At 40.0% G+C, this 19,232-nt stretch overlaps 1 protein-coding gene across 1 annotated transcript in view; it reads right to left on the bottom strand.

Moving 5' to 3' along the window:
• APCDD1L (APC down-regulated 1 like) overlaps positions 1-14,486 on the bottom strand; it is a 46,393-nt gene extending 31,907 nt beyond the window's left edge. Inside the window, exon 1 of the mRNA XM_042461564.1 lies at positions 14,096-14,486. Within this exon, the coding sequence (XP_042317498.1) occupies positions 14,096-14,135 (40 nt within the window). The 5' untranslated portion in view covers positions 14,136-14,486. The remainder of the gene's footprint in view (positions 1-14,095) is intronic.
• Positions 14,487-19,232: the final 4,746 nt, after the last annotated feature.

The following is a 19,232-nucleotide window of genomic DNA, read 5'->3' as shown; positions in this document are numbered from 1 at the left end:
AAAAACATTCTTTTTCAAGCAGGCTTACCCCTGATTCTTTGCCCTGAGAGTCCGCTTCCCCCCTCTGTCAGTTGTTTGTGATCTGGCACAAGTTCTTTTATTACTGTTTTAATGGTATTGTTTTTATAAAATGTATTGAATATTGCTGTTAACCACCCTGATGTTTCGAAGGGCAGTATATAAATTAAGTTATTTATTTATTTATTTATTTATTTATATTTCTTGACTTTCCTCAGTTGTCTTACCAAGTCTTTGCTGTTTGTGCAAGTAATATGGTATTATCTGCTTATCTTTAACTGCTGTAGTTCTTTCCCCTAATAGTTATGCCTCCTTCTGCCAAATCTAGTACTGCTTTCCATAAGATATATATTCTACATACAGTATAAATTAAACAGGTAAGGTAATAAAATACAACCTTATATGAGCCCTTACCAATTTGAAAGCATTCTCTTTCTCCATATTCAGTGGCCTCTTGTTCAGAGTAATGGTTATGCATCAGAACAATGAAATATTGTGACATACCCACTTCTTGTACAGCAATTCATTTTTTATGATATAGTTTAGCTATAATCTATAAAGCACAAGCTGAATTCGTTGGTGCACTCCATTATCCGACATATCTCTGCAATATGATCCCTACTGCCTCTTCCTTTTCTCACTCCATAAATGGTAAAAGTCTTTGTTATAAAATCTTGAACATCATTTTGCTTGCATGAGAGATTAATGCAATCATACGATTATTACTGCAATCCCTGGTGTCTCCTGTCTTGGGAAATGGAATGCATGGTGTGCATTTCCAAGCTGTGGGCCATTGTTTTGTTTTCCATATTTGTTGACAGATTTTAGTTGGAATTTGACTGGATTCTGTCTGTATTTTGAAACAACTTTATTGGTATGCCATCTGTTCTTTGTGATTTATTTCTTCCAAATTCTTTTGTGTGTAGCTTCCTTTCATTTCCTAAAATAATGGATTCATCATCAGAAGGTTCTTCCTTGAATCATTCTGACATCCTTTCATCTCTTTTATATAGTTCTTCAGTGTATTGCTTCTACTGTCTCCCCCCACCCTTGATCACACAGTGGCTGTAACCCAACATCCTCTCAGTACAGTTTAAATATTGACATACAGAGATAGACGACATGAGTGCTATGCAATCTCCATGCAGAATAGCAGTATTGCACAACACATGTCAATGACTAAGTTCACAATACACGATGCACAACGATGAACAATGTGCATCCACATTGCAAAGTATAGGATGCAAAACTATAATACGAAATGTACAATGCACAATTTGCAACGACAAGGCACAGATGAATATGCTGTCTGTGGAACACCATTTCTGCCACTATGAGCGGAATATATCCATTGCATAATGGCTGCTTTTTGATCCCACACGCATAGCATGACACACACACACACACACACACACACACACACACACATATATATACACACACACACATATATATATATATATACACACACACACACACACACACACACACACACAGGACAAGTCCCATATCTACAGAGGTTATGTTCCCAGTCTTACTACAGTAGTGAAAATCACATATACAGTGGTACCTCGGGATACGAAATACCCAGGTTACGAAATTTTCGGGATACGAAAAAATCCCATAGGGAATCATTGTTCCGGGTTACGAATGTTTTTTCGGGTTACGAAAAAACTTTTGGTGCTTTTTTCGGCTTTTTCGCACGGAATCGCGGCTTTTCCCCATTAGCGCCTATGGCAATTCGGCTTACGAAGGCTTTTCGGGTTACGAACGGTGCCACGGAACGAATTAATTTCGTAACCCGAGGCACCACTGTAATACTGAACCCTATGGAAGTTGACCATAGAGTTGCACTGAAAGACCTCCACGGTCTAGAGAGGTGTTCTCCATAGGCATTAGAGATTCTCCAGTATACAGTCAACCTCATCTGGAAGTTGACCATAGTCTTGCACTGGAGGACATCCAGATACCTTGAGAGAACATATTTTTTTTGGACACAAGTAAGTGAAACTGCAGATACAGGGGTCGTACTGTAAATGTTTGTCCCTAACAGAATTCCAGCCAATGGGTTCCCCTATTAATCATATAGCAGCCCTACTCCTGGTTTAAATTTCCCTTTGAGTTCTTAGATTTTGTGGAAGAGGACTTTTGTTCTACCTTTTTGTTGTCTTCTTCCATTTGTTTGCACTGATTACTATAACAGTTGTGATCAGGATTCTGACTCTATTTCTAGCCTCTTTTACACTTATATCTTGCTTGTTACTAACTGTTTGAAGCTTCATCTATCATCCAATTAGGCTTTTCTTTCTTTTTGGTTGCAGATAGTGTCTTTTTGCATTCTTTCCTGACAATCTCTCTGGTTTTGTTCCAGAGTTTTTCTAGCTCCCGGTCAAGTGGGCTTAAATAGTGTAAATCTGTTCTGTACACAGTCTTTAAATTCTACATGGCTATTCTTTACACTCTGTTCCCATAACAATGAGTCCTTGCGTCTCAAGAGTTTCACATTTCTCTTCACATTAAAGGAACACTCCTCATTTAACACCCAATTTGCTTCTCACACTCTGGACATCCCATGCATAAAAGCTTTCGTCATGCCAAAAGCAAAGGAATGACTTCAAAGTAATTGGAGAGGTGAATACATTTTTCTTCTTGTTGTTACTTTCAGCTTAAAGTTTTATCATTGTGAATAAATCCCAAGATATTTTTTGGCATCTAAGCATGATCTCAACTGGCACCTGTTAACCATGACATCAGCTGAGCTTTTAAAGTGTGGGTTCAATGACAAAATATACGTGTCAATACCAGTTCAGGCCCCACTTTATGCTGGTGATCTGCCTTTAACCAACAGGAATAAGCATAGGTAATTTTTAAGGAACACATTTTGCCTAGCAATATCACCACTACAAATTAATAGCACTACTCACACCTTAATAGCACACCTTCACAGGGAGGCTGGCTTGATTTGTATAGTGCTAGTACAGCCATGCTGTGTCTGTGAATAGTCCATGAGCCTCTGGGCTGCCCTGTTAGTTAATCAATTAAGGCAGATTCATGAATGCATTGTCACTGTATATTAAATAAGCATTACAGATTCCTATGGAGGAACTGCCATTGCTACAGGGTGTTAGGAAGAAGCAAAGCGTGATTTATGTTTCATTGGGTTTTCTTCTTTTCTTTACTGTTCTGTTCTTTTTAGTATGGGGAAAATTGTGCAGTTGGAATATCAGCTTTAAAAAACATCTGCTTTTAAATGCTACATGGTTTGTGTCCCATGGGAAATACAACTCCATCTAAAAGTAGCTGTAAACATCCATCCTGAGTGGTCGATTTCCCAGGGGATAGTCCAGGTTGAGTCTTCCTTGTTTGAAATGTTTGGGACCAGAGAGGTTTTGGAGTTCAGGTTTTTTTTTTTGTAGTGGTGGTGGGGGGGAATACCTGTATTTGCATATTTGTACATAATGAGTCTCATCCTGGAGATAAGACCCACATGTAAACACAAAATACATTTATGTTTCATGTATATCATATACAGATTTGTTGTCGTTGTGTACCTTCATGTTGTTTCTGACTTAAGGCAACACTAAGGTGAACCTATTGTGGGGTATTCTTGGCAAGATTTGTTCAGTGGAGGTTTGCCATGGCCTTCGCCCAAGGCTGAGAGCATGTGACTTGCCCTGTGGGTTTCCATGACCGAGCAAGAAATTGAACCCTGGTCTCCAGAGTCATAATCCAACACCCAAACCACTATGCCACACTGACTCCCCCTTATACACATAGCTGGAAAATATACATAGATATTGCATAAATTTAGGCTTTGTACACATAGCCTAGATTTATGCAATTTTTAAAACTAATGTTGTGCTTAAAACAAAGTTTGCATACACTGAACCATTAGAAAACAAATGTGTCACTATTTCAGCCACTCACAAGACATTCTGGTTTTTGGAATATCACAGATTTCGGAATTCCTGATAAAGGAGACTCAACCCATACCTCCATCTTAAGTGACATACATCAGAATTAACTTACTTACAAATTTCAATCTCAATATCACAATGGCAACACAAATATTTTAAGCCAGAGAGCTCTCCTGCTTCACCAAACCACAGTTTCCAGGATTCCACATGATGCAGCCATAGGCATTTTAAGTGGAATCATATCACTACAATTATGTAGTGTGAAATTGCCCATTCTAGAGGTGTTTTTTTGCCAGTTCCTTCCCAGAAATATAGCTTATGGTATCTGATATTCATTGACCGTTTTCTGTCTGAGTATTAATAACAAGATCCAACCATGCTTAGCTTGCAAGATCAGATGGGATTTGGTGCCTTTAGGGTGCCAAACAGAGGGTATAGCAGTTTCCCACACAGCAAACAATGCATGCTCAGTAAACCATTTTGCCTCTAAAGGATGTTAGCAGGGATGTAAGGACTGCTCCTGAGCAAAACAGAACTGATCTGTTTTTAAATATTACAGCCATTCAAGAAGAATGCAGAAGACACCCAACACTGTGAGAAGAACTGTGAGATTCTTCTCTGTTTGAATCTTATATTTATATTAAAACATAAATTGTACTATATTATTAAGTGTATTTTTATATAATTTAATTGAAACAAACAAACAAAATGATTAATTGTTATGAATTATTTGTTGTTTGTTTTGTATGGAGGGTAAATACTAATGCAGCCATGAATGAGAGGCTCCTTGCCTTATTTGAATGAACCTTGCCTAACTGTTTGTGAATAGTGGATTATATTTGAATGTCCTAATCCTGCAGGGAGGGACCAGATCCACCAAAGAGGACCTATTAATTTGAAAGCAGGCATTGTTAATCTCAAACCATTAACTTCTGTTTGAGCTGAATGCATATCTGTACTATGTCTCCTTGGAAATCCAAATACTCATCTATCATTGACAAATTTCAAGGCTCACAAGGGAGTCCTGCACAGTCATACTATATTTCTGTGATGATGGATGGAAAAGCTAAATTTGCTCCCCACTACCCCCACAATAGCAATAACAACTCTAGTTTCTCTGAACACCAAGTTTTTACTTGCCGATTTTTGGTCGCTTGGTCATCAATCAACCACGATTTCTTGGAAATGTCATCATCAACATTGTCTACATACCTGTTCATTAAAGGACTGACATTCTAATATTTGGGACAAGTGTTATTTTAAATGTGATCCAGACTGTCAACATGAAAGAATCCATATAGATTGCTCGATGTTTTTCATTTTGTGGCTGAAAACAGTTTGGTCAAAGCTGGGTTAAGATTAACAACTGTCCACAATTATTTTATATAGTGGAGAGTATAATTAAAGAATCCTGAACAAACAACTCACATTTAATGAGCAAAACACATACTCTCCAGCAGCTGTGCCTGTTTAATTTGGATGCTTTTGTTTTAAAGAAACATGTATTTTGTACTTCAAAAAGCATTTCAAACAGAGAAAAAGATCAATGATTAATGTATTCCTTTTGGATCCTGAGTTTTGAAATTGTTTATTCCTTACTCTAATGATACATGAATACTACAAAGTTTAGGGATATAGATAAAAACAGGATTGAAATAAAATAGACTGGTGGAGATGCATATGTGTTGTGGTTTTTATACCACAAGTACGGAATGATGAGTAAGGAAAATTCCTAAAACCAGAAATTACTAAGAAGAAAACCAGTACTGGAACCTTATTCAAAGAAATGTTGCATCTGGCAGAAGAAAGTTTGGAAGCAGGGTTGTCTTACAGGGAGTTTCTGAATTTTCTTCATAGCATAGCTCAAATAATATAGACTGGCCTCATTCTACAAGGGCTAAACCTTATGTAGCCATCATAGCCACTTGCTAGTACTGAACATTATGTACTTCTATGCAAGGTCAGGAGGAAAAAACAACCTTTACACTATTATAGAACACTGAAAGGGGTAAATACATCAACAGTGTTCTAATGACTCCTTCACTGAAGTCCTACTGGAATCCAGGAAGGATAAAAGTAACATCCAGGGGATCCATGTTCCCCACTGATCCATGAAAATTTGAAGACTGACCTTGAGTCAATAACTCTCTTTCAGCCTGATCTACCTTGCAGCATTGTTGTTGTGAAGATAAAAATGAGGACAAGGATAACCCTGTATGCCAACTTGAATTTATTGGCAGAGAGTGGGATCTTGGAAGCTATGCAGGGTCAACCATGGTTAGTACTTGGATGGGAGATCACCCATGAATACCAGGTGCCATAAGATAACAGGGTTGCTATAAGTTAACAGGAGACTTAGTCCTAGCCTTCTTCCAATTTCTTTGCTGCAGTCTCTATTCTGATTAATGACCGAGCCAAGGTATGGAAAACCGTGAACTATTTCAATGTCTTCATTGTCAAATTTAAAGTTATGTAAATTATCTGTGGTCATTATTTTTGTTTTCTTAATTTCAAATTGTAAACCTGCCTTTGCACTTTCTTCATTGAGTTTCTTCAGTAATTGTTCTAAATGTGAAGTCGAAGGCTTTCATGACCTGCATTTATAGTTTTTTGTGGGTATTTCGGGCTATGTAGCCATGTTCTAGAAGAGTTTATTCCTGACGTTTCGCCAGCATCTGTGGCTGGCATTTTCAGAGAATGCTGGCATGGAAGAGAGTTGGATACACACACACACACACTGTGTGACCCTGGGTAGCGATGAGTGATTTCCATGTTAATCTGTATATTGTTCTGTTGTTGATGGCCGGGCCACAGGCATGGAGGATTAGTGTCTGCTAATTGGTGATCATGGTCTGCTGGGAAAGCCCCTGAGTGGTTTCTCATTTGCATTTGCTGAGTCCTGCTTTTTGCTATTTTTTAGGACTGGTAGCCAAACTTTGTTCACTTTAACGGTTACTTCTTTCCGGTTGAAATGGCTCTAAGTCTTTATTCTTTTCCGCTAGTAGTATGGTGTTGTCTGCATATCTTTGTTGATTTTCCTTTCTTCAATGTTTACACCTTCTTCCTCCAAGTTTAATACAGTTGGCCCTCGGTATATGTGGATTTGCCATCTGTGGTTTTAAGCATCTGTGGGTAGCAAGCCTGCGTTCTTCCCAATGGCAGCATGGTCATGCAGTCTCACCATCATAAGGAACAACAGGACTTCTTACCTGCCTCCTGGCCGGTTTACAAAAGCCACCTGGTTTTGAAAGTCTATATTTCTCCAGCCCTTTTTAATCACCATCCCAATGCTGATGCTGCTAAAAGAAATATCCAGATAGACTAGGCAGAAAGGGGGATGAGCAGGCATAAAAAAAAGCCTTTGTAAAAAGGAATTTCACTGTCAGAGGCTTTTTTAACAGAGATACACCTGTAGTTCCCAAAGTATCATCTGTATCTGCTTTTGTTTCTTGCCATTGATGCTACAGGGGTGCAGCTGCCAATACTGAGCATATTTAAGAAATGTTTTGATTGTAGCACTTGAATAAATTAGATTGATGACATTTTACATTTTTTAAATTTCAAGCAGTTAGTTTAATATTAGGGAAATTATTATTTTAACTTGTTAAGCATAGGAAATGGAATGTTATAGCAGGGCATGCAGAAAGATAATAAAACTTGAGGCAGCAGGTTTTCTGTAGGTCCAAGCTTTTGTGGCAATGTTTAAAGGTTGTTGACTAAATTCAGAGAGAAAGGTCTGTGGATGTTGTATCCAAAAAGGTTTCCCCTTGACATGAAACATTATAATTGTAACAACTGTAGGGGGAGGTGCTCATCTCCATTATTAAACCGAAGAGCCAGCATTGTCAGAGGACTACTATGGTGGTCATGTGGCCAGCATGACTGCATGGAAAGCTGTTACTTTCCCACTGAAGTGGTACCTATTTATCTACAGTACTTGTATTTTTACATGCTTTCAAGCTGCTAGGTTGGCAGAAGCTGGGATTAGTGATGGGAACTCACCCCATCAAGCAGCACTTGGGCCTTGAACTGCCAACCTTCCGATTGTCAGAACTGGCATCTTAATCACTAAACCACCGCATTCCTTGCATCCCTCAGTGAAGGCACTACCATGAACCAAATGTATCCATCAACAATATTGCTTGTGGCTGGACATCACTGTTGCACACTTCTTTCTGAACTTTTAAGATTCCTATCAGAATATATTTAAATTATTTTATGTGTTTTAATTTATGTTGCACCCCACCCTGAGCCTTGGGGAGAGGTGGGTAAGAAATAAATAATAATAATAATAATAATAATAATTATTATTATTATTGTAGGAAAGATATCAAGGTTTTTTATTTTCAAGCCCTTGTTGCTTCCCCTCAGATGTGGATAGTAGCAAAAGTAAACCATCTAGCTAAATTTAAAAAGAGACTTAAGACCTTCCTGTTTCAGCAAGCCTTCCCCGATGCTCCTTGATGATATATGACTCCCCCCTATATGTACAGCATTATCGAGCACATTTAGCTGGCCTGGATTTGATGTATGGATTTGATGTATGATTTTAATCTGTATTTTGAAATGTTTTTTATTGAAGTTTTATTTATGTATTGCAATTTTTATCTTGTATTTTGTATTTGATATTGCAATTTTTACCTGTACACCACTATGATCAACACGGAATAGCGGTTTATAAATAACACTTATTATTATTACTAAATAATGTTTGAGAAATAAAGTCCAGAATTTCTGTCCAAAAGGTTTTGACCTCCAGGCATGTGAGCCACCCACATAAGGATGTTCCTTTATCACTGCATCCTCTCCAACAAACTGAGGATAAATTGTTGTTAATATGTGACAAATGGACAGTCATGAGATGCAATTTGTAAACTAGTTTCAGTGCATTTCCTTTCAGTGCTACTGACATGATTTTATCAGAAACATTAAATGATTTTAAATAGTAGACAGGCAGTAGTTTGTACATACAGTATAACTAGGTACACAAGCAATAACTAAAACATGCCTTCTTATTACCACACATTCCTCCTATCCTTGTGCCTTTCCATTTCATGCTTTTGTCTCTAATTTCTCTGTTGTTACAATCGGTACCTATATTGCAAATGTTCAAAATGTGATGAATACCAGCTTCCAAAAGCTAAATGCCAATTACTCCAAATTGAATCTTCAAGTGCCCACAAATATGTTTCCAATATTCAGGCTCTGTAAGTGAACACTAGTCTTTTCAGAGCTTTGCAAAGCTTCAGTTGGATTGTCAATACCAACCTATCAATGTCAACAATGATACATATTTGGATATTGCCTGCAACATATGCAGGAGAAAAAGTTCTCTCTCTCTTCCTGTGCATATGTTGTACCCATGCTATAACGTTAATACAATATGCAAATTTTATACAACAATCCCAAGAGAAACTTAATAAAATAATATTTTATTCATGTCCATATGAACATTCTATGAACCTTCCATTGGGATTACTGAAAATAATTATACCCAGGGTTGCCTTTGAAAATAGCCTAGAAATTTCAGCTAGTATCAAACATGACAGCTCAATTATTAAGGGGACTTGGCTAACAGGATCACATTATATCAGTGTTTTGCACTGCCTGGTATTTCACCGGAAGACATGAAACTCCCAGTCAAAGTACTGTTTGCAACTTTTAGAATCCTAAGCAGCTTTGGACCAAGTGACTTGAGGAAGCATCTTTTTAAGGTCATCTGTGAAATCCTTTCTCAGATGTCCTTAACAAATTAGGTGAGGTAGGTAGATAGAAGACAGAGGGAATTTTCAGTTGTGGCTCCTCAGTTGTGAATTGCTGTTGTATATCTTCAAGTCATTTCTGATCTATGGTGATTCTATCACAGAGTTTTCTTATCAAGACTTCTTCAGAGGGGGATTGCCTTTGCCTTCCTCTGAGAGAGTATGACTTGCCCAAAATCGCCCAATGGGTTTTCATGGCTGAGCTGAGATACAAACTCTGATTTCCAGAGTCATAGTCCAATGTTCAAACCATTATGCCACACTGACTCTCAACTGAGGGTTGTCCCCCTCAAAGAAACTTGCTTGGTACCTACATTATACCCTTTTTGGTGCTGGGTAAAGACTTTTAAAAAAAGAAGAAGCAAACCCAGACTTCAGGAACTGCTTTTAGAACACTTCATTCTTTAATCCCTTAAAAAAAAACTTAAATTGTTTACTTTAGGTTTCAGTATGTGCCGCTGTTTTTTATGGGCTCTGTTCACTGCTAGCTTGCAGTTTGTGTTTCTAATCTGTTGTACTGCCAAAAGCACTTGGGTTACTGGGCAGATGAAATACTCGGATAAGCAAATAAATACATATATTGCATGATCAAAAGAGACGGCCCCACCAAACATTGCAAATGAGAAGGAGGATGAAGAAGTCAAAGAAAGGGAATCTAACCCCTAAAATCAAAGAGAGGGAACATTATCATGAAGATTTCTGCCTCACCGGTTGAACTTGTCCAATAACAAGAGAAGAGCAAAGCCAAGAAAAAGCCTTCCCTCCCACTCAGATCAGCACCAACTTCAGGTGCTTGGCTACAGCCAGCAGCCGGCTCTTCCTCAGTTATTAACTGTGATCTTTTATTAGCTGCGAGAGACTAGTGCTGGCTCCTTCGAGCAAGCTCCCTGCCATGGCAAATAAAAGCAGATCCCTAACACATGTACATGTGTGCATGTAATCCTTTTGTTACAGCAGACTATCTGCAAGCAGAGTGATCTGCAACTTGGAACTTCAAAGGGGGAAAAATATGACAAGAAGCACAAGAAAATTGGTGTGCACTTATCTAATACCTGTATGTTTATGTATTTCTGAATCTAGGAAAGTCAGCAAGCTCTGCTATAGAAACTCATGACACAATATATTGGTGTAGCTTGGAAGGCTCCTTTGCTGGGTTAGCTACAACAGGCTAATAGGAGCCATCCGTCTGGAATTTGTCCCAGACGCTCAGCCTAGTCGCAGGGCAACCATCCAGGCTTCAAACTGAGCCAGGACTCATCCAGGCTTAGCCACAGAACTTGCCTTCAGTTCCACAAAAACGTGGGAAGGAAGGAGCAGATGGCTTTGTGTGTGGCAGTGAATCTCTTCCTTAAGCAACTGTATTTGCTCTCCCCGACAGCAACATCTGGTTTTGGGACAAGACATAAAATCCGTACAGGATTCTGGAAAAGTAGAGGGGGGGATGACTTGGAGCCTGGGACCCCTACCAGTTCCCTCAAGTATCCCAACCTGGAGTGGTTCAGCCAACACAGGAGACAGATTTTAAGCAATCCTGCACAACCTGCTGCTTTAAGAGATGGATTTCTGCCTTCCTATTGCAAAGCTGTAGCCTTTAACAAAATCTAAAACAAATGTGACAAGAAGCACTCTTTCCTGAAATGAGTGGAGATCTAAGTAGAAAAGAGAAGGAAAAACTTTTGGGAATCCCCCAGATAAAAATCCACTGCACTCTTATGTGAGTTCAAGTCAACTTTGACTTATGGCAAGTGTCTCATAGGGTTTTCTCAGCAAGCTTTGCTCGGAGGAGGTTTGCCATTGAGGATGAAAAAGTATGGATTTGTCCTTGAGACTCTTGTCTAAAGTCCCCCCAGTGAGTTTCCATGGCTGAGCAGAGATTTAAACCTTGGTTTGCTTGAGTCCAAGTCCAATATGCCAACCACTTCACCACGCTGGCTCTCAGAAGGCAGATGCAAAATTAATCTCCTTTCCAGAATTATTAAATGTCCAGCTTGGTTGTTTCTAGGTATCTCAATGCATATTAAGGCCCACTTAATAAGGGTACCCATGAATAGATTTCCAGGAAAAACTTCAACAAGAGGGAGCTAATGGACTGGGAATTAATACCAATGAGTTACCCATTACCACCTCTTTATCACTTTGTCCTCTTGCAGATCTGGTTGTTAAAGAACAATTATCACTCTTTCATGTTACATTTAGAGACTTACCTGTTGTAAGGTTTTCTTGTTGTTTCTGTATCTTCAAGTCGTTTCTTGCCCTAAGGCAAAGCTACTACAGGATTTTCTGGGGCTGAGAGAGCGTGACTCGCCCAAGGTCACCCAGTAGGTTTCCACCACTGAGTGAGGAATCGAACCCTGGTCTCCAGAGTCAGTCATCCAACAATCAAAACACTACGCCATGTTAGCAAAATGGGATCTTTTCTGGGATGAAGGGAAATACAGACAGGCAAATGTTTTTATATAGTGCACATGAAAGTTTATCAATATTTTATGACTGGTGTTTCAGGCATCGGACTTTTCCCAGTTTTGACCGCACATACAAAAATCGATACACATCTCTCCATTCCAACCATATCCTGCAGATTAATCTGGACTAACTACAAATTTTCTATCTGTATGGAATTCACATGCCTCGCAATCCCAGGCTCATAAAAACAGAACCGTGTTTGTGTGTGTGGATTCCTGTGCAGTCTCTGAAGAAACTTGTCAAGAAAACACCACAATAGCTTTGCCTTAGGTTCCCCATAAGCCAGAAATGGCTTGAAGGCACACAACCACCCTCTACTACAGGCCTACTCAGAAGTAAGTCCACTGTTTATTTTCCCTGGGGCATCTCTCCTTCTTTAAACTGCAATCCAAGCCTTACTTTGGAGAACCAAAAATCCATCAATTATATCTTTATTGGCCAACCGAAATGCACAATATACTTGTTGCAAGCTTTCGAAGTTCCATGGGCTTCTTCATCAGGCAAGATGTTCCAAACAGGAGACGAAGAAAAACAATTGGAGATGTTAGTCAGATGCCTGCATGTTGTTTCAGTAGTGAGGTATTGAGGTTTGAATATTGGATAGGGACTATGGAGGACCAAGGTTTGAATTCCAGCTCAGCCATGAAACCCACTGGGTAACCTTGGGCAAGTCACATTCTCTAAGCCTAAGGCAAAGGCAAACCTCCTCTGAATAAATCTTGCCCAGGTAACTTTATGTAACTTTATAACAGGGCCAGAAGGAACTTGGAAGACACAGGACATCACCACCACATACTTGGAACTTAACTTTTCAGAAGCTCTGCTATTTTAACAGCTCAATATTCCATCTTCAGGCAGCCTCAGAGGGATTGGAGCCATACTCTCTACTCTCCAGCTATTCAGAAGTTCTTACCTGCAGCCAAACTTTCCTCGCTACAAGTGTGAATCCCCTTAATCATAAATAATAATCTGATCTCTTTGCCCATCATGGCAACACTTTCGCTGCTTGAAGGAGATTCCATTCCAAAGCCACACACACACAAAGGAAACCCTAGGTAAATCTTGTCCCTTGGGATGGCCATCCAGTCTGTCAAATTTTATTGCTTTTGGTCAATGGCCTTTGCATAAAGCAACATCACAATAACAACCAAGTACACACATATCGTATTTGCAACCTACATTCTATGATTCTACAGTAATTTACGATTTACAAAACTGTATTTTTAAAAAGTTTAAGATAACTCTCTCTCTCTCTCTCTCTATATATATATATATATAGTTATACAGTAGTTATCTTAAAGGTTTTAAATGTTTGGTTTTGAAAATCATAAATTGCTGACATATGACTGATGTTGCAAATATTATATATATGTGTGTGTGTGTGTTTGTGTGTGTGTGTTTGTGTGTGTGTGTGTAGTATAAAATTATTATTATTTTATATATATGGGATCTCTGTCAAATGTCTCAGCCCTCCAGGATCAGTCAAAGCAAGTCAAGGATCCCAGAGGCAGATCTCTCTCGATGCATAATAGATCCACCGCCATAGTAGTAGTGCATGGAGTGTTGCTCTGAAGACTAGGGTTCAAATCCTGGCTGGGCCAGGGAAACCCACTGGAGCTGGTGACCTTTGGCAAGTTACACTCTCTCAGCCTCTGAGGAAAGCAATGGCAACCACCCCCCCTTTGAAGAGATAGCTTTCTGCTTTCCTATTGCAAAATTAACAAAAACACATGTGACAAGGAGCACTCTTTCTTGAAAAGAGTGGAGGACTCAGCAGAAAGGAGAAGCCTTGGGGATCCCCCCTTCCCCACTATAAACCCCCTCTACTCAGATGCGAGTTCAAGTCAACTTTGACTTCTGGTGAGCTTCTCATAGACGTGAAGGCACCCAACAGACACTACAACCCCCATCCCACCCAGCCCCAAGCCTTCTTACCTAGGAGGAGCAGCCCCAGGAGCCAGCAGGATGGGACCATGGCACAGTCCCAGGCGAGGTCTTGGCAAAGAGAAAGGCAGGCAGCGAGGAGGCCTTGGGCTGAAGGCAGCGAGAGAGAGAGAGAGAGAGAGCGCGCAAGGCAAGGACCCGGAGCCACACGTGCGACCCTCCGAAGGAAGAAGGGGAAAGCAAGCCTATGGGGGAGGCAAGGGATCCCAGGGAGCCTCTCCTGCTGCAGGGAAAGGGCTGGAGGAGGATGGGTCTTTTCTCCCTCCGTTGCTTAGGCGGAAGGGCTGGCTGGCTGGCAGGAGGCGATGTTGGGGCTAGGGCTGCGATGCTTGGCTTGTGCTTCGGAGCAGCTCGCAGGTTCCTTCTCCAGAAGAAGAAGAAGGAGAAAAAGAAGAAGAAGAGGAGAAGGAGGAGGAGGAGGAGACTCCGGAGGCTGGGCCAAGGCAGGCAGGCAGGCACTGCGCCACTGGTTCTCAGGCACCGCTTCCACAGAGCCTGCCTCTCCTCTCTGGACTCAGAGATTGACTCTCTCATATATAGACATATAACACAGCCAAATATATATTTGACACACACACATATATGAGAGACAAGAGACATTATACGCGCACACACACACACACAAGTCAAGACATATATATATATGAGAGACAAGAGAGACTGAGAGACAACACACACACACACATATATATGAGAGACAAGATATATATATATATATATATATATATATATATATGAGAAGAGAGGCGACAAGGACACAGCCAAATATATATACTGTATATAAAATCTCTCTCTCTATATATATATATATATATGTGTGTGTGTGTGTATTTGACTGTGTCCTTGCCTCCTCTCTTGTCTCTCGTATATGTGTGTGTGTGTGTTTGGTTGCGTCCTTGTATTTATTTATTTATTTATTTATTTATTTGTGTGTATGTATATATGTGTGTGTGTGTGTGTAACCTCACTGCAGAAATCCTCCAGGTTGACACACTCAGGGTTGCCCTATTCCACCCCCTCATCTCCAGGCATCTGGTTTCCATAATATGCCAGTTATTATAATTATGCCCATTATTTGCACATGACTTTATAGGTCGTGTGGATATAGGGATGCGGTGGCTTAGTGTCAAGATGCCAGTTCTTGGTTCAAGGTTCGAGTGCTGCATGATGGATCTCCTGTCACTAGTCCCAGCTTCTGCCAACCTAGCAGTTCGAAAGCATGCCAATGCAAGTAGGTAAATAGGTACCACTTTGGTGGGAAGGTAACAGCGTTTGGTGCAGTCATGCTGGCCACATGACCACTAGAATAGTCCTCAGATAATGCTGGCTCTTCAGCTTAGTGTCAGGGATGAGTACCCACCCGCTACAGTCAGACACAACTAGACATTTATGTCAAGGGACTAGCATTACATTTTACAGGTCATGACCTATAATGGGAATCCCATTACCTATGGATGCTTTCCCTGTGGCAACTCCATACTCAGATGATCCTGCAATTAGGCCTTCAAAACTGGACTGACCATTTCCTGTTTCTTATTATTGTCCTCTATGTATTTTTCATTTCTATCCCACTTGTTCTCAAGGTAATGTGCACAGCTCTCATCTCTGATTTATCCTCACCGCAATCCTTTGAGGTAAGCCAGGCTGAAAGAGATCGAGTGACTGGCCCAAGATCACTCACTGAATTTTGTTGCCCCAGTCCAATAGTCTCATCACAACACCGACTGTTTCTCATGGTGCGATTTTCAGAAGAGTCCTTTGTAAAACTAACAAGTCACTTGAAGCCAGCTGAAAACAAGCAAGTTCCAGGTAGAACCAGGGACTGTGTCAGTTTTTAAATAAGTATCCATCACCTTGCCCAAGTGTCCTGCCTTTTGGCTTGGAAACAGCCAACACAACGATCAAGAAACTCTTCTCCTGCTCTCCTGTTCTGCTCTCCTTGAACTGCATGTCTTTCCTACCTTTCCTTTGAGAGACTACTCTTGAAAAGTCTAGGATTGTCCATACAAAGTGTTTCTGCAACCAAACAGCCAACCAGGACCTAGAGGCAAGAAACAAGGTGTAGACCGGTATTTATCTTTTTCATTCATTCCCTAGTGTTTTGTGGCTGTCTTTCCGGGGAACAAGTGTACAACAAAGCCTGGTAGATGCCAACTTCTCCTCCTCTTTTACTTTTTTTAAAATCTTCAGCTGGCTTCCCGAAAATGCAAGTGACCAGAAGGCCTCTTGGCAAAAGGTGCCAGCATTATTCAAACACCATGATGATTGCTTAAGTAATAGGCTGTATATTTTACCACTGACACTCTAAAGTTAGGCATGGCGGAGAAGACAGCAGGAAGACTGATTTTCTATCTCCTAACCTTGTTCAGCAATGTGTTTGGGAAGTAACTGAGCCGAAAACAGATCTGGCTTAGGGTTGAGATCACCTTTCTTTCCAGTCTAATCACTTTGGGGCCAGAATCCTCCTGGTGCCTTATGCATGGGCAACTTCCCCCATAATATTTGATTGATACAGGGCATCTACAGTTGGCCCTCCATATCCACAGATTCTTTACCCATGGATTCATGCATTCACAGATTGAAAATATTTTTTAAAATATATAAATTCCCCCAAATTATTAACATTTTCCATTTTATAGAAAGGACACCATTTTACTATGCTGGTGTATTTAGTGGGCCTTGCCTGAAAAGAAGAAGGCCCTCCCTCTCTCCACCATCCAGAGGGAGAGAAAGGCAAGCCAGCTCCATTGGGCCTAATCAGAGTAAGAAGAAGGGCCCTCCCTCCAGTCCATCTGCTGTGGTCCAGGCCTCAGAGGGAGAGCAGATCTGCTGGACTTTTCCCCTTCCCCACTGCCATTCCCTTCTCCTTTTGTGTCTTATCTCTTTAGACTGTAAGCCTGAGGGCAGGGAAATGTCTAATTAACAATTTGTAAGCCACTCTGATAGCCTTTTGGCTGAACAGTGGGATATAAATAAATAAAGATTAGCATCCATGGATTTTGGTATCCATGGGGGTTATTGAAACCGACCCACAGTGGATATCAAGGATCCACTGTATACTGATTTTACCAGAGTTTCATATGCAGATCTCTTACATATAGAGATATATATGCAGATGAACAGTCTCATGCAAATGTCCATGCAGTTGCAAATATAAGTGCAGGTGCACATCTGGTTATGCATTCAGTTGTACATTTGAGTGAGTATTCAGCTGCACAATATAGCCATTTGATACAGAAGTTGCACATCACAATCCAGCAATTACACTCCATAATGTCAGTATAAGCTATAGGAATCCCACTCAAAAATGGGATTTAAAGTACTGTAGATTTAAAGTAGAAAAAAAAACTGCAAATGCAGGAGGTTTTTCACACGACGTTTCTGCAAACCAGAAATAATGCAAAAATAAAATGAATGTAAAGGGGACAAAAATGACACCTTTTTACTTTCGGTAAATCAAAAGCAATATGTCTAGGTATTTTCCTCTAGCTGGCCAAGCTGAAAATCCCTGTAGGTACTTGCTGCAATCCATTCATCTGAAGGAAAATAATTGGATGCATCACTGCTGATCCTGTCACTCTCCAACAACAGAAGTGTCTTATTTAAGACTTCTGATCAGTAATGCAACTAGAAAATTTGAGTCAAACCAGACATTATGGGGAATGTGTATCCCCAAAGTTAATCCATTTTTTTCTCTCACAGCAGGATTTCCTCAGAAATATGTACTACCTCAATAGTCAGAACTGCAAATGAAGCTCGTGTTTACCTTCCATTGACTAATCACAAGACAAAGTATGGTAAATACAACACAGGTGAAGAAAATCAGGTGCTATGACAAACAGATGTCTTTCACCTCTGAAAGTGGTACTTTGGCAAAAAAGGGGGGGATAAATGATTTAATTTGATCTTTAGACTGTAGACTTACAGAGCCCATCCCCCTCTTTTAGATAGGCATGTGCAGTACTTTGTTATGAAATACACAAACAAGTCTCTCTTCCTGCATAGACACCATTCCAATATTTGAAAAGCTGTGGGATAAGCCTGGGTTGCATACAGGCTTCATATGGGAGATGTAATAAGACCCATCTTTGATGTTAAACACAGGAGAACGATGGGATAAAGTGTATGCAATAATCTCTAGAGAGTCATCAAAATACAACAGTAAGCTGACTTCCACAAATTCACACAGGAGTAAATGCTATTGTTATTCCCAACTAGAACAGAGCAGTTGACTCAAAGCGATTTAGCTAGGTGTGGACTCCCCATTCAACAGTTGATTCAGTGGTCTACTCTAGCACAGTGTAAGTGGTTTGAGTATTGACTACAACTCTTGAGACCAGGGTTCAGTTCCCCACTCAGCCATGGAAGTTGCATACTCTCAGCCTCAGAGGAAGGAATTGCAAACCTCCTTTGAACATATCTTGCCAAGAAAGCCCCATGATATGGCCTTAGAGTTGCCATAATTTGGAAACAACTTGAAGGCATACAACAACAAACTCTAGTTTGAAGTAACCAACAGGATTCCAGGCACACTGTGATACACAACCAGCAGAACAAGGTATGCTGCAACTACCATCTACTACATGAATATAAATATACACTATGCAAGTTCAATGTAAGCTCTCAATCTGCATGTTATACATTATACATTAGTATCACTGAATCAAGATCCAAATGGTATTGAGACTGGTATTTTTTTTCCCACTGTGGAAAGATTAAAACCAAAACTTTAACCAAAACCCTAATATAAACTGGCAAAGATTGCTTTGTGGAGGATATTTTAATTGTCCCAAGATGCAACAAATGAAAGTGCAAAACAGCACTTCTCATAATATAATACCATTATTTTTTCACTCATATGTACATTTTAATCTCTAGTTACTAGTAGCAGCTGGTCAAGGAACAAAAGAAGAAATTAAAGTTAAATCTGTCATCTCAGAAGTCAAGGCAGAGCTGCCTGCCCTTCAAAGGCCAATAAAGTAGCTTTGGGTATTTTAGATATCCAATTCCTAGCATGAGAATGGATAATGAGTGGTTGAATCCATATGCTCTCTGCTTTGGGTTTGTTTTATAAATATTTTTGGGAGGTAGGGAATAAAATGTCACTAAACCTACATCTATCAATATT

This window comes from Sceloporus undulatus, chromosome 4, assembly GCF_019175285.1.
Source record: "Sceloporus undulatus isolate JIND9_A2432 ecotype Alabama chromosome 4, SceUnd_v1.1, whole genome shotgun sequence".
Lineage (NCBI taxonomy): Eukaryota > Metazoa > Chordata > Lepidosauria > Squamata > Phrynosomatidae > Sceloporus > Sceloporus undulatus.
Note: the sequence above shows the minus strand (reverse complement) of the source record. Positions and strands in the feature narration are given on the sequence as shown.